This window comes from Lepisosteus platostomus, chromosome 13 (assembly GCF_059453375.1).
Source record: "Lepisosteus platostomus isolate fLepPlt1 chromosome 13, fLepPlt1.hap1, whole genome shotgun sequence".
NCBI lineage: Eukaryota > Metazoa > Chordata > Actinopteri > Semionotiformes > Lepisosteidae > Lepisosteus > Lepisosteus platostomus.
The window spans coordinates 43,457,798-43,481,266 of NC_142623.1; the positions used below are offsets into that span (position 1 = coordinate 43,457,798).

General features: G+C 38.0%; 1 protein-coding gene across 2 annotated transcripts in view; it reads right to left on the reverse strand.

Moving 5' to 3' along the window:
* Nucleotides 1–23,469, reverse strand: part of sgcd (sarcoglycan, delta (dystrophin-associated glycoprotein)) — a 177,612-nt gene that overhangs the window by 98,929 nt on the left and 55,214 nt on the right. For both annotated transcript variants that reach the window (XM_088604813.1, XM_088604814.1), the window contains one exon: nt 19,041–19,225. In XM_088604813.1, the coding sequence (XP_088460939.1) occupies nt 19,041–19,178 (138 nt within the window). In that variant the 5' untranslated portion in view covers nt 19,179–19,225. The remainder of the gene's footprint in view (nt 1–19,040; nt 19,226–23,469) is intronic.

Consider the following 23,469-nt stretch of genomic DNA (forward strand, 5'->3'; position numbering starts at 1 on the left):
TTGGGCGTGGGGAGCCGCCTGTGAAGGGGGAGGTACTGTCATGCCCTCTACAGCTAGAGGGCACTCCTACTCTGTCCTGTTTCTAGTTTCCCTCTGCTTTGCTTGTCCTTCCGGTATGTCTTTGTGTGGGGCTATATATTTCTGGGTCGCCCTTTGCTCCTGGCTCAGCATTGAAGGTTTGGATGTCCTGAGACCCACCTAGCACCAGGTCGTCTCCTCCACAGCCTGCGGGTTTCTACCCGACATCATCTGACCTCCTGAGTCCAGGCGGTTCCCCGGTTTGCCACTACGTATAGGATCTTAATTGCTCTCCTGGCCATTCCACGGCATGCCCTTTCTGACATCTGTGACAATCACAATTATCCTAAACAGTTGAGATGCTGCTATGTGATTTATGGATCAATGATTTCGGAGCATTACTATTTTTTTCCCATTACTTCATTTAATCTTTTGTGAACTGAATGGTTAGGTACAAATGCTTATTTACAATAAGTGCCAAGGACACTATCAATAATACAGTAACTGTAAAAGTTGAAATGGCCTTCCAGAACGGAACACTTCAGGTTAAGGGGTGCAAATTCTTTACAACCTTCCACATAACACAAGGACGCTTAATAGTAATAGCCAGTCTTTATTGCTCCTTTATGAAGTGTTGTTTTCAACCCTGAAGATAAAGGGTTACCCAGAGGTGTATTTTAAAGAAGCTCAAAGGATTATGTCTCGGCAGTTTAAAGTGATGACAAATCACTTTGTTTTAGAAGCAATCAGGGAAGATATCATGTGAGAAGTGACACAAAGAAAGAAGCAGGCATCCAAAAAAATAAAATCATTGAGAGCAGCCTAAGCGGTATTCCAAAAGACTTTTATTTTTATTAGCAGTGAAATATGTTAAAGTCAAATTTGTATTTGTATGTTAACCTATCACACTTATTGTCTAAGATCCAGTATTGTGAGTCTTTTCATTGCTTTTTGTATCTCTCTTGGCATTGTCAATATTCTACAAGTTCTCCATTAACATACGGGTTAAAAATACTCTCAGCTTCTGCAAACACTGAGGAGGACTCTCTTGCTTTAATCATGTTTATCGGCTGGGTATTAAGATTTCTGTAGCATTATGATGCATCTGTTCTGTTTAGCACATTAATGGCTACATGTTTTTAAATTTACAGCTAACCATCAGGGTAAAATAAAAATGTCAGACACAAAGTTGAAAGTGCCATTAGTATCGGTTATTCATATTTAACGAAGGCTGTTTAATCTCTTCCTTAAGGAACACTTGCTACCCGTTAATGTATTGAAAAGGTCCCTGCAATGTGCCCATATGGAGTGGTAAAGCATTGCTTATAAATAAGTGTGGTTTAAAAGATCTGGCACATACTGCATGGAAGAATTCAGCAAAGGCCGTGCCTCACCTGGCTACTTAAAGTCCACAGAGAAACACAAGACATTTACAGCATTTTCTAGTGTTGGAAATGGGAAAAGAGCACAAAGCTTTAGCATGCTCTGTCGTCTATATGCAAGCTGTAGTGGACTGCAGCAAGCGCACCCGGGGACTTGAGGGAGTGTTCAGAAATAAAAGGCTAAACCGTTCACCCCAAGTCCAGTCTAGCGTGTCAACACTCGGCTTTGAACACTTTATGACCTGCAGTAGAAATATGTTCCGCCGGTTTGATTTTACGTTGAAATTGGAAAGTTGGTCTTTAAGAGGGTTCATTCAAGCAGCAAGGCTGAGTACCTCCAGAGTGCAGTATTGTGACTCCATAATTAACTGCAGCTGCAACAGCGGCTGTGTTGTGCGTGTTATTATGAAGTTAGGGTGCTAAGCAAATAAACAACAATTATCACAATGGTTTCTGGTGTGTCCATCCATAATCGACGCAGGACATTTCGAAGTACAGTGCCCTCCATGTCCCTCTTCACACATGTTTTTTAACATCCCTAAATTTAAGTTTAATTTTTGCACTTCTGGAAGAATGGAGGACAGTTTAAAAGAAACAGAAACACATCTGTCATCCTCTAGAGAGAAGAACACGCATTCAAAGCATCCCAAGGCTTTAATTAATGAACTACAAAGGGGCTTTGGGACTTGCAAGCTGAATTCTTTTGAATACTGCAGGTATTCAAAATCATATTCAAAAATGTTTTCCAAAACTGTTGTCAGGGCCTTTGAGGATTTTGAGTACAGTACCACAAATATTCAATAGCCCCGAAGCCAACCCGGTGAAACATGAAGCAGAGGAAACAGGTAGAAACTGTGAAAGTGCATTAAAACAAAAAAAAGGAGGCACTTCTTTACCCAGAAGGTTGTGGGAGAGTGGAACAAGCCACCGAGCCACAGGCTACGGGTACAAAGGTGAGAAGATCGTCCTTCCATAGAAGCCTGTTCGGTAATTAGGACATTCGGACAGTACTTGTACATTAGGGCTTTATACTCCTTTGCTGCTGAATCAGGACACAAATTAAGAAGAATGAGAAAGACTAACGAGATTTAGCAAAACACTTAAATGATTTGAATTAAGCTATATTAAGGGTTTATTTTTTAAATGGATTCTTTTGTTATAGTTGATATGCCTTCCACCAAATGTTTCACAATTGAAAGTTATGTTACTTTAAATAAGCCCTTCAAATAGCTTTGATCCTTTAATAACTTAAACTTTGATACGTGAACTTCTGAAAGTTACAGACTTGAAGAAAGTACATTATAATTAAATTGATTCAAAGAATTTTGGTGTAGCCCAGAGGCCTCTGACAGTGCTTTTTAAGAGTAAAATATGCTGTGTGCATTGTGATTTCTTGAAAAAAAAGCTAAATGTGTTTGTTATAACTTTATTATTATACTTATTATATATTAAGTTTATTATACTGTAAATGCAGATTGCTAGCACTTACACTGGATCCATGCATAATTAAGACAGTATAGGCAGGGTGTGCTTAGGCATTTGTATTCACACAATCGCAAGCCTTACAGCATGACTGACTTTGGCAGTATTTGATATTCTTCTCTAGTTCATTTTAGAAAAGGCTATTCAGGGGGAAGTTTTGCAGATGTTAACTGTTGCTCATCATTAACACAACTTATTATGTTCCATATGAGTTGTTGTGATTGTTGTTTTAGAAATATGTCTTATTAACATAACTAGAAATGAAATCCCAGCATCATGTGGGCAGTTTGCTTAAAGGTGGGAAATAAATACTCTAATTATTTGCTCTCAGGCAGACTTTCCCGATTTGAGATTTATGGGTAATTTTTTTATACAGAGGAAGATATTGCTATTGCTGCATTAGTATACAGGATTCTGTGTCAAACCCTAAAATGAACCATTTTGCGATACAATGGTGACCTTACTGGACATGTACTGTAGTTTCAGAAACTGAAGTGAAGACTGTGCAGACATGACAAATTGGTCAACACAGGCCTCTGACTCAAAGCTTGACTGATCAAGCTTTGTGGGTGCCTTACCTGTTTGTTGACCTCAATTTGCTTTGTGTAAAATGCTCTCACTAAAGCAAATAGAGAGACCACTGACTGAGATTAAGTGCTGTTTATGGTTACTGACTCGTCTTCATTTAGACTATTTTTTTTCTCTTGCAAGAAATGCTTACACAGATAGTTTGGAAAAACAATCAAATCAATTGCTTTTTTAGTCTGGTTCAGTCATTCAACATAATCGATGAGTCAAATATGGAAGTCAGAAAGCCTTTTTTTCCTTTCATTCATGTTTTTCATACTGTAGCTTTTGGTGTGTGCTTATGTGTACTTACAGTACTCACTAAACCTCACACCAACACAAGTTGCCATGTAATTTTATTGAAATTTCCTGGATCATTACCCAAATGGGTATTGAAATTGAAATTGAACCGTGGATCTTTCCTGGTGTGACATTGCATCAGATTTGTAGACATTAGCCTGGATTAAGATCACTTATAATGAAAGCAGCCTCCTGACAAAAGCTGCACAGCAATGTTTCTTTCCTTGACTGACATGTATTTCTATACACTGCTGAGTTTTCAAAAGGCTATTTAAACCCTTCTGATTTTAGAATCAATAGGCTTTTTCGCCTTCTGTCCAAGAGTAACTCTGAAACAAAAATCCTGGAAATCCTAATAAAATTACATGATGTTACACTGATACAGTCGATTGGGCTGAGACTGAGGACGCTTCACTCAGTACCTTTGATTCTAGACATATCCCAGTATTCTGCAGAACAACTTTGGAGGACAAAATAAACTGAGAAAAAGAAACTAATTGCATTGTGAAGTGCTACATTTTTCTGCTTTTCTATAAAAGAATACTAAGTTGGGTAGTTTGACTAAGTGTGAAAATTTAGTCGTGTTTGGACCACCTTTGAATTGTAGATAAACTAAAAAGTGTGTCTGAGTAGAGACTGGCCTTCCCATTCAAGGAAATGAAAAATGGGAGCAAGAGCAATAGTTGTACATAGGCCATAGGCCCTATTCATGAATTAATGCATTTCATTTATTTTCTAAAGCGATTTCATCAGTGCTTTGAAAACCGCATATCTGAGAAGATACAAAGCAAAGAAAGACACCTTGTCTACACAAAGGGGATTTTTTTTTTGCATCTAGGACAAACTTTCTGCTCTTGAAAGGCTAATGCTATACCGGGGCTGCAATATGTAAGGTACAGAGAAGAAGAAAGAAACCGCCTTTCGTTTGAAGAATGCCTTTTTATGGACTGTGAGAATCCAAGAACTTATCCCTGAGAGTTTTTTAATAGGCTCCACACACACACCTACCCTTTCTAGCAGTAGAAAATGAACCAAAATAAAAAAAGATAAAAGATTCCGGCAACTCTAAATGTTTTTTGGAGTGTCCTCTGTCTCTGCCCTCAATGGCCACATCAGCCAACCTACCTACTTAATTAGGATGAAAGGAGAGCACTCTGCTTCAGTGAATTAAGTTCCCAGCACTTTACAGAGCTTTGTGCAAAGCTAAGGCTAAATTTGTCTGATACACCCTGTAAAAGCAATGAAACTGGCTTTTCTTGTGAATATGAAGAATATGTGAATAGCCAGAGTTTTCATAAATCCTACTTTGAACTATTTTAAACAAGCAAGATAATATTTTTCCTTTTTGGCCATGATTGCAGTACCTTCCTCTTGTCTCCTAATGTCTTGTAATGGAGCTAGTGAATGCCCCTGAGATACTGTCAGTATAAGAGCACTGTGAAAATCACGTCTTTGTTCTCATGTAGGAGGATGACGTCAGAACTGTTGGTTGAAGTATGGACCTGGGTTTTAGATGTAGAGTAATTCAAACATAATTTATTGTCTCAGAAAGAAGGTTACAAATAAGAGGAAGCCATTTGGTGTATCTAGCATGTTTAATTGCTCGTACTATAGGTACATTAACTGATAGCAGAATTCTACAGCACTGTGTGTTCAGAAGTGACACGTTCTCAATTTTAAGTGTCTTTGCACAGAGTATCCCTGTGTTCTCTGATTCTGGATTCACTGTTAATTATTTTAAGGCTGTTGGTCCGCCATTTACAAAAGCATACAGCATAAGCATTTTTTTTTCATTAATATTAGAACCAGGTCCACTTTTAGTCTTGTCTGTTTAAAAAAGTTCTGTTCTGGTAGTGTGGGTGTACAGTAGGACATTAATTTGAGCCCCAGAGGATACTGTGTTAGTTTACACTTTTCTGGCAACTTGAGGCTTAAAATTGTACATTATATTCTAAATAAGGTCTCAAAACTGCATTGTATAATCTTATCTTCCCTTTATTTAAATTCTACACTTTTAACCACATATCCACATATTCTGTTTGCTCTTTTTATTTCTTCTAGGTAGTGTCTAGCAGAAGAAAATAATGTGTCAACATTAACACTGCCGTAAGCAGCTTCTTCAAACTCAGTGTTTCATCTATAGTCTATGTTTTTGTACTAGCATGTGATACACTGCACTTGTCTAAAGTATATTCTATGACATCTGCCAGGTGTTTTCTTGAATTCTGCCTAAATCACTTTGCTGCTTCTACAGTTTTTGATAGTTGTAATATTTTTATATCATCTGTGAATAGAAACAGAAGGGCAGTGGCCCTTATACAGATCCCTGTGGTACTCCACTAATTCCATCACCCAAGTTTATGTTATAACATTCTGTTACTTAGTTTTATGTTAGTCGTTCTGAACAAGTATCTAATGTAGATCTTTGGCCTTATATGTTCTGTTTCTATTGAGAAATGTTGCTTTGAAATTAAATGATCATTACAAATGATATTAATAACATCAGTAATAAAATTAGTATAATTTTCAGCACAACTTTCAATTCCCCAATGTTTTAGGAGCTAATGTTTGGCTCAGGTATACACATAATGCCATAAGAACTCTGTAAAATCAATAAAGTTGTTGAATAGCATTTTTACAGTATGTGTTACTTAACAATTGTGTCAAATTGGTTCATCCATTTAACCAGTGTGTGTTACTTTACTATGAAACAAGATCGGCACCTACAGGTGGGATCACATCATATGTTTATGACAAACTTTATTAAATCATTTCTCATATACGACTGGAGTAATGTCATGTTAAATAAGGAGCACTTTAACACTGAATGTGTGGATCCCTGTATTAAACCAGTAACAGAATACATAATAGTAGTAGTTTAGTAACTACTGTCCTTTTTAACATGATACTTAATACTTGTTCGGCATCTGAACATTGGAGCTTCCTGAGATTAATCTAAATAATTTGCATCTCTAGTAAGAAACAGTTTATTAACACTGTTACATAGCAATGCGTGGCCTGTAGCCCTAATGGGCCAATTAAGAAGCGATGAGGTATGTAAATAATTTCATAGCTCTCCAATGGAGAAGGAAGGGAATTATGATTCATTTACCCTATAACAGTGTATATTTCTGTTCAGACATAGGCAGCGTGTTTCTGGAAGTAGGGTGCAGGTTACAGAATATATTACACTGGTGTGGATTGGATTTTAGAGAAGTCGGGTTATACTGTACAAGCCCAGAATTTAGCCAGGGCATCAGAGTTACCATGCATTCCCTTATGATATGTGTCATGGGATCTTTAATAAACAAGGAGTCAGGACCTCTGTTCAATTATCCAAAGGGAAGTACTGCTTACAGCACAGAACCCCTTGTCACTGTACAGTCTTGTCCACAGGGTAGTGGTGAAGAAGTCATGGGCTACTGGTCCATCAGCACCACATATAGTAGCAACCGGGATTTCCTTAGAGCTCTCCCGTGCGAATACCAACAAGGCCCAGACTTGCTTTTCTTCTGAGATTTTACAAGATCAGGCTTGAGGGTGATAACGCTGCTATTGAATAATTGCCCTTCTGACAGTTGAAAAAATGAAGGTTCCAACTGAACAGCAACCTACGTATAAGAATATTGCAGGAGAAATGACTAGGTGCTTACAGGTATGAAAGTAGATTACTGTACCTAACACACTCCATCTGAGTCTATTCCACTCTCCAAATTGGTTTAAAATTAAACAATGGGATAATATTCTGTCTTAAAAACAAAGAAAACACAACTTCATTGTGCAGTTATCAGGGCTTTCTGCATCGATTCCCCCATCACAAGGAGAAAAGGAGTTCTAATTTTAAAATATCATTGAAAAGAATACATTCTCTAAACTCTCTTACTGCTGAGTTTCATTTTTTTTGCTCTGCTTAGGAGAAAAGATGTACGTGCCCTAGTAATGGATTTCTGCTTATGTAGTTTAAATAAGGGTAAAACCGCACCTCTGCTCAGCATCATGGACAAGTCTGACTGCTGGGAAAACTACAACATCTCAGACTGCTCACCAATGTGATGCAGGATGTCTGTTGGGCCAAACACTGGTGTGAGCAGGTGTCTGACTTCCCAGCCCCCCGAGCGCCTCCTTGTGACTGCGTGCTGCTTTGGAGGTGGGGGGAGGCCAGTGAAGCCGAGCAGCTCTGACTGTACAGTCACACGAGGAATTAACTGAGGTGGCACTGACAAAACAATATTGGCCATCAGTGATGGCGAGAAGGAAAGGATGAGGAGAGAGAGGATGTGGTGGAGAAACCCAAGATGACATTAGACATGCTCCAACCATGGCCACCACCCAGGTCTCAGTCCCCACAATAACTGATGGCCAGAGACGTCCCGCAAACCGTGTCATCATGACATCAACTGAGCGAGGGCTGCCAGAGCCACAGGCACAAACGCCACACCTGTCTCCTCATCATTGTATTTGGCATTAAATGCAAGAAACAAGAGAATTTCACATGGAGAATGTGTGTTTTCAAACTTTTTATTTTTTTAACATTTTTGAGCGATAGCCGCGCGGCTTAGCAAAAACTCCAAAATCAGGCCGAATGTTTTTCTTGAGGTAACAACAAAACAACATTTTTCCTGCATTTCAAAATGCATCCTGAAGCACAGCAAATCCATCAGAAAATGTCTACTTCTTACTGAAACCCTAACCCTTACCCTAGCTCAGGCACTTCTGGAACACAAAAACTGTATAAAAAAACATTCCTGCAAATACTGTTAACAAACTCACCCAAATGACTCCCAACTAGTCAAAAACATTTAAAACAATGCTTTGAAGTACTTTCAATGTATCTGCAATGAATCGGTTATACTGTACATATCTAGTATTTTGCTTTTTCTCACCTGCTCCTGAAGTGGCGTATAAAATGAGCATGTCCTATGCTGTTTGCAGGATAGCATTACAATTAGCACTACAGTATGGCTAAAAGTATCATTTTATTTAGCATTTGATGCAAGAAACAAGAGAATTTCACATGCGGAATGTGTGTTTTCAAACTTTTGATTTTTTTACCATTTTTGAGCGACAGCCGCGCGCGACTTAGCAAAAACTCCAAAATCAGGCCAAATATTTTTCTTGAGGTAACAACAAAACAAAATTTTTCCTGCATAACAAATGCATCCTAAAGCACAGCAAATCCATCAGAAAATGTCTACTTCTTACTGAAACCCAAATTAGCAAAAATAGGCTAGATGGACCAAAGGACCTCCAGTCGTTTGCAACGTCTCTTATGTGCTTATGCTCATGGTCGTTTGTCTTAGAATCAAAACTCAATCATACAGTATCTTCATCATGATATTTTATGTTACGTGTTTTATTTTAGAAAACTATTTTATTTTAAAGGGTTTTATTGTAGTACCTACAACATATTTTTACTAGTGTATGGTTTAAATACAAATATACATTTAGGATGTAACAGGGATATAGGGATCCACCTATCCCTCTGCCTTATTTACCAGCTGGGGGTTTACAAGAATGGATCTCTGCAGTTGTCATAGAAACCCCATAGTGTGATGGGTTTAAACTATACTGTATATACAGTATGCCTATAGGGACATTTTCCTATTAGTGCTTTCTTGTCACATCTTGATGCTGTTTCAGTTCTGGTCACTTTATTTTTGAATCTAGCCTGCACCATTTCATACAGATTCTAAACACATCACAGCATAACCAAAGGCAATGCCTATAGTTTATCTTTGGTTGGGGTTGAAGTCCACAGTAATTAGTCTGAATTATCTCATACAGAAAGTATTTGTAAATGAAATAGAGCATACTGTATGTTGCATCTTGTCTATTTAAAGAATGTGCTCCTGGAATTATTTGATATGTACAGAATACACATCATTCGTAAACCGCCATGAGTAACAATATGCAAAATGTTTTCTGTTTGCATCACTGAGTTGTCTAGAATCTTACGTCTTATAGCTTGAAATTCAAGCTGTCAGATATTGTTATTTTAGTGTGACATTATGAAGCACAGAGAAGATTTGATTGTGGTTCTTTAACGCCATTTCCTTAACGAGTACTTGCAAGAAATAAAGTAAATCGTCAGTCCGTGTTCCACTTTAGAGAGATAAAACAACAAAATGAAATGCCAAAAACAGTGAAAGTATACAGTGCACTGTGCAAATCATGTTGTCCTCCGACACAGTTCTCATGAAGCATGCAAGGGCGAGTAAAAGCCTTTCCAGACAGGCTGAGCCTCTTTGCTTGCCTGTAGTGCAGTGAGGACTATCCTAATGACACCTGATCCCAGGTGTGGCCAGCCTCATATTCCAGCCTTCCTCTGGTGTCTCTTAGTTTTCTGTTCATCCTCCTGTTCAGTGCAGTGCAGGTATCTGTGTCCACAGGTGGCCCAGGTCATCTGGAAGCCACAGGTGGCCCAGGTCGTCTGGGGGCTTGCCTTGAGGTTTGGTCACCTGCGTTCGATCTGCGGCCATGACTGTCTCTCCCTCCAGCGGTGGAATATTTATTAAGTCATTTAAGCCAGGCTTAAAATGACAAGGGCAGGTAGGTAATGTAATTTCCTGTTTAAAATTATGGCATTTTTAATGAATTATTAAAAAATTGTTGAGGAAGATACACAGTATTAGCAATGCCGTTTCAAATTACACTCGAGATGAAAAATTCATGCATTAAATATGCATTTAAATGCCATCACTCTTCCAAGTACCACTGCAGTTCTTTATAAAAACAACACAAAGAGAGCAAAAAAAGCCACTTACAAGATTTTCACTTCACTGAATGTTTGCCAGTTTTACCTCTACAATGGCCGAGAGCCTTCAGAATTTATAGGATATTTTTACTTGTCCATCTTTCATTTTAGTTCTTTTTTGGACAGGGGTGGGGGATATAAGGTCTTATCATCTACCCTTAGGGAGTTATTTCAGGTTAAAATCATTGATACTGATTATGTGGGGGCTGTCATATTGATTTGTAAGATTTATTACTGGTAACTTTTCTCACAGAAAAGTCTTTTTCTCCTTCTCACAGAAGTTTTTTTCTTTTTCTGGCATTAGAAGAGTCATTTATTAAAAGCTTCCTCAGACAGGTGCTTTACAGTCTAGCTGCTGAACTGTTCTTGTAAATGGTTTTGGTTTAAGGACAAGATTGCAATTTTTTTTATCTGTTGAAAATGCGTTTTATTGATTCTACTTTGGATAAGAAAAGCATTCCAAAGAATCTACAATTCTAAAATCTAATATTACATTTAATTTTTGATTTTTCCCAAATAAATTCCTGACAAGAGTTACTGTAGCTCATGTGTCTTGTTACTGTACATGATAGCAAGATTAGAATGCTTAAAATGTACTGATGACATACTGTAGTATTAAATAGCATAGTATTTCTGTTGAACATTTGTATGACACAGTACGATGTTTTATATTAAGTATAATGTAGTATTACTGCATGTTGTCACCCTACAATCTTATTCTAAAAGGATTATTCTTGGACTCTTGATGTGTGATGTCTGGATTACAGAGCTCATCCTGCACTCTGAACAAGTGCTTTTACTGTTTGAGCCTCTCAGTAGCTGCATTGAAGCACTTCTTGAATTCTTAGTTTGTGATTATGTGCTGCGCTTCACAGCTCTCAAACATTCCTTAACTCTAAACGTAATCCATCTACTGTATCTACAGTTAAAGATACTGCAGGTGGACCACACTCTGCCTAGCTGCATCTCTAATCTGCTTTGTCTTATCACAACCTTGACCCGTGAAGGCGACTGACATGACATGTGTTGCACATGTGCTATGTAGTGCTAAATAGTGATAGAGCAAATGTGAAGCAAACTTTATGTTCTGAGTGAGAGCATTTGAAATTCATTTTAACTAATGTTGCAGTTTTTTTAGGCTCCCAGTAACAAGGGGAGCGGTTTAATGTCACCTTAGCAATATGCTACACACATCATAGGTGACAACTGCGGAAAGTAATTAGATTTTGGAGATAAGACTGCAACCTTCCTTCCCCTCAAAATCAGAGTCAGCTGGATTATCGTGATAGTGCTTCTTAATCTGTCATCCATTTAGAGAATTACTTTTAGCTTCATCTGCAATTGAATACGTACACAGAGAGTTTACATTAGGAGAAAACAAGCTTTTCAAGATTTCTCACCTCCGTGCAGTTTTAGATTTGCAGCTTTAAGCTGCTGCCCTTCAGAAAACATAAGGTACATTTTGCCCTGGAGATGTGAAAATCACGCTGCTGCAATGATGAAGAATTCTCCAAACCAACAGCTGACTACTACCAACCACTGCGCCATACTCTTTCTCTTGTAGACTGTTAGGGTTGAGGTTGTGCAGGCTTTGTCTGTGATCAGCTGTGAGTCTGGGCTGTAGAACTGATTCAGCTTGAATTTCAGTGGCTTGGAATTGTCTTTTTGAGGGTGCTTTGTAACAGAGACAGTACTTTAGGAGCTATGGCACTGTTATTTGTTAAGAAAGAATTGAGATTTAGCCTTTTGTCACATCAGGGTCATGCATCACAGAGAGTCTGGGTAATATTCATCTCTCCTTGCATAGAATTGTCCATCTTCATGATGCTCTGACAGTTTTCACTGCTTTCTGAGTCATGACTTACACTAGAAAGCTTTGACTGATTATTGAAAGTCTTTTATTTTTAAACAGGATATTACAAACTTTTCGAGCTTTAAAATCAAATGTCTTTATATGAACAGAAAAGAAATAGTAAGAACCTCTTATACCACAGTATGCAGTAATTTAAATATTTACACAAAATAAAGAGTAAACCTACAAGACCAGCACACCTGTCTAACTATAATAAATTTTAAAAAGCGGAAAAAAGTAGGCTTTTTAAAGTATTCCAAGCATTAATATTACAAATGTAGACGTTTTAAAATATATAGTCCCAGCAAGGTTCCATCCATTATTAAAAGATGTGTAAAATTCCCAAAACATTTACAGGACTTAGCAAGTCTACAACTAATTTCTTATATGGTACTAATGATGTGTTCACTTTAAATAATTAAATCGCCGAGCCTGTATGGCAGATGCCAGGCAATTTAATTAAAGAAATTTCCCTCACTGATGAACTCTGAAAGTTCTGAAATGAATGTGTGCACCCCTTATTGCAATGATTTCTAATAATCAATCTCATGGCAACTTCAGGCATATCGATCTGGGAGGGAGCGTTTCCACAGCCTTTCTCCCTCAAGTGACTGGGATCTTCAGGAAATGAGACATAGTGTCACAGGCATCGGAAGGTTTCCAAAGGGCTGACCTGCACTAAAGCCATTCATTTCGATTCCTAATGGTCGTGGAAGACTTGGGACTGAGTTATGGACCTTTTATGTAAAATTGACAACAGGCAGCAAAACGTAAATCAGAACGATTGTCTGTGTTCATCATCCAAAAGTGTGGAAATGACAGTGCATTAAGAATGTGGGGGTATAGAACACCTTTTACTCTTCACTGGGTGTCTCTTATTATAACAGTCTACTTCTGTCACTATTAGAAAGTCTGTATTTGAACGCTACTTGGCAAAATTAAAATATACTGTGGCTACTGCATTTTGTAAAGAAAATAATAATTAACAGGATTAACAAATATCAATGCAGTTCTCATCAGTAATTTCCTGTTAAAACCTGATATTTATAATACTACAAATATGCAATTATTTGTTTTATTTTTTTCCATATAATCTGTGTTTGTGTAAAAAAATATTAATTCATCAACAAAACATTTCATAGATACCATTTTTTTCCCTGTAGATCAGGAGAAGAGAGTCTTGCAAAGCTTTTGGTCTAGGCGTCCTTAGAAAGAAATGTAAAAATACCATCACAGTCAAAATACTTATTTATACAAAACCCATCATCTTTATGGGAGAAGAAAGCAGATGGGAAATAGAAGATCAAAGACACATTAACACCAACTTGTTAAGTATCCTGCAGGCCTAAGATTCAGTTAATTGCGCAGTACAGTATATTCAATTAACCAAGCTGCAAGCATCAAATGTAAACAATCACAAAAAGTCCTATTGCCAGCTGAAACAGAAGAAGCGGGTTGAGGGGATTTATTTTACACCCCAAGATCATTTTGAAAACCCGTCTTGGGCTGCAGAGTGTACTGTATCTAAAAGCAGCCACACCGCTCCCAGCACAGAGGACCTGAGAAAGGCTGAATTGTGGAGGGGCTTGGTGGGGGTGTATCAGTATTTATAGCGTTGTCATTCAGCCCCAGACCGCTGGCTGGAGGCTGGAGGTCATCCCTCTCCATCCGCACCAAGCAAGACAGCATGAGAAGACGAGCTGTAACACTGTAAAACAGGGGGCATAAATACCTGCATGAGAGAACCATTCTGTTCCCATACTGTAGGTTCGGCTTTGTGGCCGACATCTCTGCATTCCGAGCAACTTATCTCGAAGGCAAAGCAGTCCTTCATGGAAGTCTGCCTGGTCCACCTCGTTCTTACCCATTTTCTGCTTTTCTCCTGTTTTCTCTTTCACTGCATTAATTATGTCAGAATGTGTTAATACTAATAGTAAATGTTTGTTGAATATTGTTGAACAGCCCTTTGTTAATGGTTCCCAAGATGAATTATAGGATTCTCACAGAAACCAAACACCCCTGTTCACCAGATCGGCAGGGATGAGACGATAATAGCCGTACAAATGTCATCTTATCGCTGAACACTGCTGTTCCAGCTATCAGTATTACTTCTACAGCTAATAATAATAATAATAATAATAATAATAATAATAATAATAATAATAATAATAATAATAATTGCTTACACTTATATAGTGCTTTTTCTGGACACTCCACTCTAAATACACTAAATCAATAATACACTTAGCCAACAGAACAAAAAATTCTCAGGCACTTCAATCTGAGAGAAAGTACATTTTCCTTTTATAAAGAACTTAAGGCTAAAGGAAAAATAATGGGACCACCTTGCTATGTCAAACAGGAATGCCTACCTGTTAATTAATCACCAGGAAAATTGTTTTCCAAAGGGCAAGCAGGTTGGAAAGTTCACATCTTTAGTTAAAATGCCAACCTGTGCTGCCAAAGACTCATCCTGACATACAGATTTGTCACAGCGTTGTGCTTCCGAGGTGCTGAGACTGTGATGGATTGGGAGAAAAAAGGTCAGGACACAGGAGTAAGGGCCTGGACACCTCAACTTGAACACATCTGCCGTTGTCCCAGGTCTGGTTATAGTCTAGTCTTCTTTTTGTTGAAGAAACTGGACACAGGTAATGCTTTGTCCTGTAGCCTTTTAATTGTGCTTCTGGATCTCAAGTTCTTTTAATTTACCATCATGTTCCTAAACTTTATGCCATGATTTTTGTTTTACCAAGACTCATGCATTTGACAACGTGCATCTTCATTTTCTAACACTAATTAGACAGAGGCAAGTGACGTCTTAAAGCCTAGAAAAAGCTAATTAGTTGTCTGTGTAAAACTAGTACATTTTGCAAATGTACAAAGTAAAATAATTTTCTAGAACGCAGCTCATACTTAGCCATTTCTGCTGGCAGTGTGTTCGCAATAATTGCTTGTAGGCAAATATTTAGTAAAAACCAGTATGCAATATTGCCTGCAGGGCTATCGAGAGAATGTGAGACAGGCTGTTGATATGTATAATATAGGAAGCATTTTCTAAAGCCATTATCTCAGTAGAAAAAGTGCAAACTTACTAGTTTTCCTGAGTAAGTCATCCTGAATTCCCATGCAAATGCTTGAAAAGATGTCAGCAATAAATTTAAAATGTAAATTTGTTTTGGCAACTGTGTGCTAGAAATCAACAGTGAGTAGAGCTGACAATGACAGCCAAATGCAAAACCATCCTTAGTTATCAATACGCTTGCAATGTAACTTAATGTGACATTAAAATATTGTCATCATAGAAAGAGTCGTTGTTGTCGAAAAAATAAATAATTCTTGAAATTCATATTCGGAGATGATAGCTTGTCTGCTCAGAAAAGAAGCTTCGGCAATCCCTGAGGACTGAGGTAAGCAGCTGTGTCCAGGTACTTCACTTGACAAAACCCTTTCAATGGGAAAAATGTTTTTTATGCACAAGTAATTAAGTTGGCAGTTGAAGCAGAGATGTGAGTGTGTCATAGCTAGCGCTGCCTAGTTTTAGTTTGTTTGCACAAGACAACCTGAATGGTGTTGTGGTTTGCATCTTCTCACACAGGGCTTGGCAGGGGACTGGCAAGACGATATCCAGAGTCAATCCATAATGGCTCATTAAGCCACAAGGATTCTCAAAATATCTACTTCATGAAACAGTTTTTTTTTTAAAATAAAATACAATTCACGGGTAGCGTAGTACCAGGATGCTGAGATTTTGTCCTTGGAATGTAATGAACCACAATATTTTCAATTACCAACAAGAGCAAATGAGTATTATATCTTAATAGGAGAAAACAATGCAATTAATTTAATTCCACATGAATTAAATTACCTGCCTGATGCAGGTGCAAAAGAAAGATTTATTTTATATTAAAGGAGATATGTTAAAACTCAATCCACTAATTTTAAATCACACAGTTAAAATGAAAGGGCTAAATTAAGTAAACATACAGCCTTTCTCTGGGTCACTGTCAGTTAATGCCATACAGTGGACTAGGTTTTTTTTAATTTTCAGCTGAAGTACTTTCATCCAAAAAGTTAAAACATGGAAAGTGTGTGAGAAAAATCATAGCTTTCCAAAGTATACTCATTTGATGTAACGAGTCACCGACTACAGAAACCTGAAGGAAATTTCCTGATGATTTATGCATTTCTCAGAGGGTTATCTGGTTACCGTTCTGTAGGGAATATTCCAAAGTGGTAATGAAAATAGCATTCGGTGTCTTTACTGACCTAATGGATCGGAAAACAAATAAATGAGCAGCAGGAACAGAAGAGGAAAAATGAATTAAAGGAACTGAGGGGCTTAGTTAATGAACCCCTGTAAGCAATAGGAAGAACCCACAGCTAGTTTTTATACGATTATGACCCAGCACCAGTGAATCTCCTGGGACTGCATTTAGCATCTGCTGCTTCTCTTCTTTAGTGCTGGGGGTCTAGATGTATTTGTTGGCTCACAGATACAGCAAGTAAATGATACAGCCCGGTGCCAAGAAGTACACTGATTAAACTCCGTGGAGATTTTAACTCAAATTACACAAGAGGCTGATCTACTCGGCCTATCAGCAATCTCTGAGAAATTCAACTGTTTTTTTTGGGGGGGAGACAGAGATCTTGATTTCCTTTTTTTTTTTCTCTTCCGATTGCTGTATTTTACTGCAGCCTCATCCATACTGTACTGTATGTGCATTGAAAAAAACACAGAGCCTCACCATTTTAAAATAAATCACCCTCCAAAAAAAAGGAGTGTTTTCAAAGTTTGTTGTCCTCAATCACATAATCACTGCTCTCTCTTACCCATCCATGCTGTATTTATTTGTGATAAGGTCTGGGCAGAGTGAAACAGGAAGTTTTTGGGAGAAAGCGCCATGTTATTGTTGAGGATCCATGAAAAATCATCTGTCTTTACTCCCTATAGTATGAATATGAAGTTGCAGTTTTATATTGAGAGGTTTTCACACATACAGTACAGCTTATCTTACAACACGCCAAGCACAACACAGAGCAGACATGAACACACCCGATCCTGTGCATTTTGGTAAAAGCCCCACTACTTTGATGTGATGAAGCTCCATGTTTTCATTAAATACAGAGCAAAATATAGAATTTTCAAGAAAAAAAGAGGTCAGAGATCCAAAATCGAGAAATCATGCGTGGCACACATCCAAGTACAAGTACAATACAAGCTGTAACTGTGACAATGTGGCCGGGTGGATGAGACATGTTTCATTCACAAAACATACAGCTCCTGTAGAAGCTCTGCGACTGCAACATTGTGCACTTTGTTTTGTTTTACTTGTAACATGGGGTTCTTTGTGTTCTTCGAAAGTCAGGAATACTGAAAACATTTTCTGCGTTTAACATCTACTGAAATCCCTTTACTCCAGCATGAAGCATCTGGAACCTCCAGTATTTCAGTAGTACTGTAATGATGTGTCGTAGTCCAAGTCTTCCTGTATAGTACATGATTTCTAGCTAACACGTACTGTATTTCACACGGCCAGACGGTTCTGTTGTGAATACGCTCATATTGATCATCACAGCTAGAAGCCACCAAAGAGCTACAGTATCTGGCTCTGGGGACCTCCGTGTAGTCAGCTCAATTTAAATCACTTATCTCTCATTCAGTCTAAAATAGGGAATTACACTTCCTTTGAGAGAGACAGCGAGAAGTTATTTTTGAGAGTTTTAATTTGCCACGTGTCTTCACAGTTGTCAAGGAAAATTTGGATTTATGCATCTCACAGGAGGAAGCGCCTCACAGTTTGTTGTAGTTCTAAAATATACTGTAAAGTGATTAAATTGAAATCAAGGTGTTTTCGCCACAGGAAAGGCGCCGTGGGAGTGCGCAGGCATGAGGATGGGTTTGTGGTGGTGTTTGAGCACGGTGAAGCATGCTTGCACCTGCGAGATCCAACAAATCCAATTTAATGGAGCAGCAAATCATCACGAACTGCCGCCCTACAGCATAGAGCCCATTTGATCCAGTCAGGCAGAAACCTTGACATCCTAATTTCTGAACTTTTCGTTCAAATAAGGACTACTGTGTTGAAAGAAAACACAAATACTGTATTTGTCCCTGGTTTAGATTTCACACCACAGTTTTGTGCTTTCTACTTTTTCTCTTCTGTATTACCTAACATACACACCATTAGCAATGTCCTCACTCTTGCAGTGTTGGTAAAAAAAATCTCAAATCATGGTCAATAGGGTTTAGCCGGTGCTAATGTCTCAAAAACACAAGATAATAGATCTGCAAAATTAAAATAAACATCCACACGCAATTTTCTAGTTACTCCAAAGTAGGGGTATTTGTTCAGCAACAGCTTTGCCCACTTCTTTAAATAAATCTCTTTGTTGGCACAGGTGACTTTAGGTTCCAGATTCCTCTTGATAATGATCACCACTCGATAAGAATGAAAGACAAGGGGTGGAATAAGAGTGGGGCTAATTTTTTAACCACTGTCCAGAAACAAGCAATGAGAGATTCAGCTCAGAAGTATAAAACGGCACGCATTTGGAGATTAACTTGTTTTCCCCACTCACTCCCTTTTGGAAAGCAACAACAGTCATTTAAATTAATTTTTCATGGCCTCACAAAACAGACTCGCCACTTAAATTACAAGATGTACGAGATCCAGCACAATACCTTTGAGGCTTCTGGGCTTTCCACAATCCTGGGGAGGATGCATTTGAGTTCACAGCCAAACTCTCTGCGCACTCCTGCTCCGTCCTTCGCATGCAGAGTCGACAAGGCGCTCAGACAGCACGGGGGCGGCCGCCGCATGAAGACATCTTCCGGCCCGGGATGTGGTTCTTGTTCACACGATCCACCTGTCAGAAAGGTGAGTACAGATGAAAACCTCACCCAAGGCTCTTTTCAGGGAATGATGAACAAGTGGAGATTTCCTGGGAAACTTCACACCATTAACATTCTTCTCTCTTGCTTTATTCCCGTCTCTTTCACACGGGGGGAACCTCATCACAAATGCAACAGAGCACAGTGAGCGAAAATAAGTAATATCTCTGAGGCCCAATTACAGGGCCCTGCTATATTGAAACAAGTGCTTCCCAATAATAGAGGAATCATCTAAGTGTTTTTTCATCAGACTTCTCTACAGCAGGCCATACTACCAGGTACAGATGTGTTTGTATCAGTACCTCTTTGCATTTAAAGAGGGAGATGTTATTCATTCCGTCTTTAGGAACACTCTTCCAGCTTTTGCTCAAGAGATGCGTAACACTGACTGACTGGAAAATTGCTAATGTGGGGCAGACTAATAAAAAGGCAACACTAAACTGAATGATAAAAGACTTAGACTACAGTCACCACATGACTACAGACTATTGCGTTTTTTTTTTCTGTTACACGTATTGCGAAAATGACCATTAAAATTATAAATAAATTACAGGATTATCTGTTTGGTAATTGGATACAATAGGAAGGTCAGCATGAATTTATGGAAAGTATACAGTATTTATGTGTTCAGAATGGTTTTGATAAATTCCACATTAAAGGTCAATTTTTAAAGTGCAGGTCATAGGTATTCAGTGTAATGTATCTCTTTGGAAGAACTGATTAATATATGTAATTAATGTAGTGACACAGGGGACTGTACTGGGACTGCTGTGCCTCCTAATTTACAATTAATGATCCATTCTGGTGTAGTTAGTAAACTCTTCAAATCTGAAGATGGTACCAAGCTAAAGGAAAAACTATAGAGGTTACATAAAAAAGAGAGCTCCAGACAGGCGACATTTAATGCAGACAAGTGAAAGGTATTAGAGTACGTGCAGGTAGCAAAAATGAACAAGAGATATAAGATGGGCAACATTGATCTGGAAGGCGCTTGTTGACAAATTTGTCAGTGCTGTATAATACAAAAGAACAATGCAAATGGCAAGTAGAATATTAAAACACAGTATGTAACAAAACTAAGAGTAAAATATAAATCAAGGAACAGAACTTTAAATTATTCATTTGACCTCCTTTACAATATTGTGCTTCTTGATGGTTGGCCACTGTGGTTGGCCTCCATCATCTAAGCCTAAAGTGCAGATAAGCTTGGAATGCATGACCTTCCAGGTGTCCAAACAGGTAAAACGGGACAGATTAAACTGCCAAGCTGATATTACTGCACTGATATCAGGAAGCATATTGTATCTGTAAGAGCCCTACTTTCAAAGGCTTTGTGCAGATGTCATGACTGCACCCTGAAGTTCTAAATCTTCAAAAAGTTTTTTCAAGCACACACACCAAAAAAAATCTAGTAGGCCCCAAATTGATGATCATTTCTCACAACAAACACTGTGTTTTATTACGTTTCGGGACATCAATTTCTAAAATATATTTTCAAGATACAACCTAACATCCCTTTATCAAGCAATTCTGGTCTCTTCACTTCATAGTCCATTGAATATGTGAAATGAGGGTGCTGCCAATCTGTTGATGGCTTAAAAAAAAGTAATAGTATGTTTTTGACAGGTACTTTTAAAATCTATTTTTTAATGCTTCATACAGTTTTACTCTACTGTGGTGGTGTATTGCTTGTGTTTTGTTGGCTGCTGCATTCAATTAAAGTCGCTGTTCCATTCAGTTCATGCGACAACTGTAGCTTGCTTAATGATGTCAATATACCCATTAGAAGATATAAGCAAAAAAGTAACAATATGTGATAAGAGACACTGAGCAGGAACTCTTTCAAGTGCCTATTTGGTAATTAAAGTATGACTGATGACTGGCATGGTGATTTGGCTTGTACAAGTATTGACTGTCTGGGCTCTTCAAAATCCTCACCTTATTAATTCTAATGGCTGAGCTGTAGTGTGCATCCCCTTTAGTTTGCAGAGACATTCCATGTGTTTCAATTAACTTTAAAAGGTGTTGGGCGTTCAATAGTACTGTAATTCCTAGGAAACATGACTTGTACAATTGATTGTAAAAATACCAACACCATGTTCTATCAATGGGCTGATTTTCTAGAGGTATGCTAGATTAATACAAGCCAGCATTTAAGGCCACCAGCTAAACATTTAATGTGTATCAGCATCATAGACGTGTTTTCATGCTAAACCTCTCGTTGGATTAGGGCACTACAACTTGAACAAAACCCTTCACATGTCACTCTTACTTAAACCAGGTTTACTGCCCTATAGTTCCCTTTATGTTGTTGTAATAAATGACAATAAAAGCAAATTTATGCATCCGTCTACATCATTAGGAAGAGAGAACATTTGATCTCCAAAAACTACACTTTAATTGCTTGATTTAAATTCAGTCACCGAAATGCATAATAAACTGTACCATTTTAATTAGGCTAATTTATAACTACAATAGAATATTAGAAAGGCAATAGCATGAATTATTTACCTGCACATTAAACATGACTGTATATTGCTAAGTGATAATATGATTGCGCAGTAGATATAAAAATCATTTCATTAATATATTCAAAAGCTGCTGGTACCTACTTAATTTTACTCTGTGGAATTACAATTAGACATAATACCCACACAATTATTACCATGCTTCCTTACAAAATGCTCTTTTTAGAACATGCTGAGTAACTCTCAAGGAGACATGCAACAGGACTTGATGTCTTGACCATTAAAGTTCTGTAAGGCTTCATTGAGATAACCTACAGTATAATCAATTAAACTAAGCTTAATTCAGTGATGTGACATCAAGCAAGTTGTCTAGAGATTACCTTTTTGTGTAAGTTTACTTTGCTAATTTGATCATGGTTATACAGTGCCCTGCATGAGTAGGAGGGCAGCAAAGCCACCATTTTTATTTTTCCTTTGCAGTCAAGCATTTCGTAGAGTAGATCTTAGTGGAAACTATTGTACAGGGACGTGCATTTCAAACTAGGAACAGGAGGCACTTGCCCATAGGATTATGAAAGTGTGGAACATGCTTCCCAGGAGGGAAGTTTATGCACAATGCCCTCTTCTGGTTTGGAAAACAAACCCTGAAATAGCTCCTGACCTGACCCAGGCTTGCACAGCCCCCTATCAGGATTGAGTGACCTTACAGGCTGAGACAATTGGAAGCCCTGATTTAAGTTAATTGGAACATTAATGTTTTCACTGGCACACCTGTCAGCCACTCCCCAACAAAGTGTTAACAACTGGTTGTTTTAAACGGTACTAAAGTCACATTTGCACAAAACACCCATGTCCAATGCAGTCACACCAAGGTACATACTGTACCTACAATCGGATATTGCTGGCCATTTGCATTTTAAAAAGTTTAGACTTTTAAAATTAACCTGCTTCATGCTTCAGAAGATACTATGTTCTTGGTAGCACGTGAAACGCCGATAACAGAAACCTGTTCAATTTAAATGAGTGGTCAAACGCCTTTATGTATCACCAGAATATAAAAGTAGAATTAAAATAGAACATACTGTAAAAACTAGAATTGAAGTCAAAGAACAGAGGGTTTTAGAAGATGAATCTCCATATTTGCATAGAAAAGCAGAAAATAAAGTTTCTAGTTCCATTAGGAAAAATGTGATCCACCAGCAACAATTTTTTGAGTAGAAACATGAGTCACTTTTTTATTAGAGACGTGGCCTTGAATGACCATGAGAGCAAAATTTTCACATAATATGTTCTACAACAGTGATAAAAACAGTGTAGAAGTCAGGTTTATGAGATGCAAAGAAAAAATATGTAGCTTTGTCACCAGGGGAACTGTATAGTACATATACTTCAATGAAAGGAGTGAAGCAAATTTAATGAGCATTGAGATATTGCAACTGTGTGTTCTTTGTGCTTGTGTTTTGCTAAATGATATTGAATTTCTTTTGGATGAGGGTCAACTCTGCTGAACTAGGGAAACTCTGGACTTTAAGGTTAAGAACCCTGGTGACAAATATTGTATTCAATATTCTGATTTCTTTCTTAACTCACAACAGAAGTCTGCAATTACTTACATTATAAAATGGTGGGAGGGGGAATCTAACATACAGTACAAACCAGAACTTTCATTAATTCAAATTTGACCACTTCCTAGGCACTGCATGTGACTCCAGTGCGGAGACAGAACAGAGTGCAGTAAGCCTCTGATGATT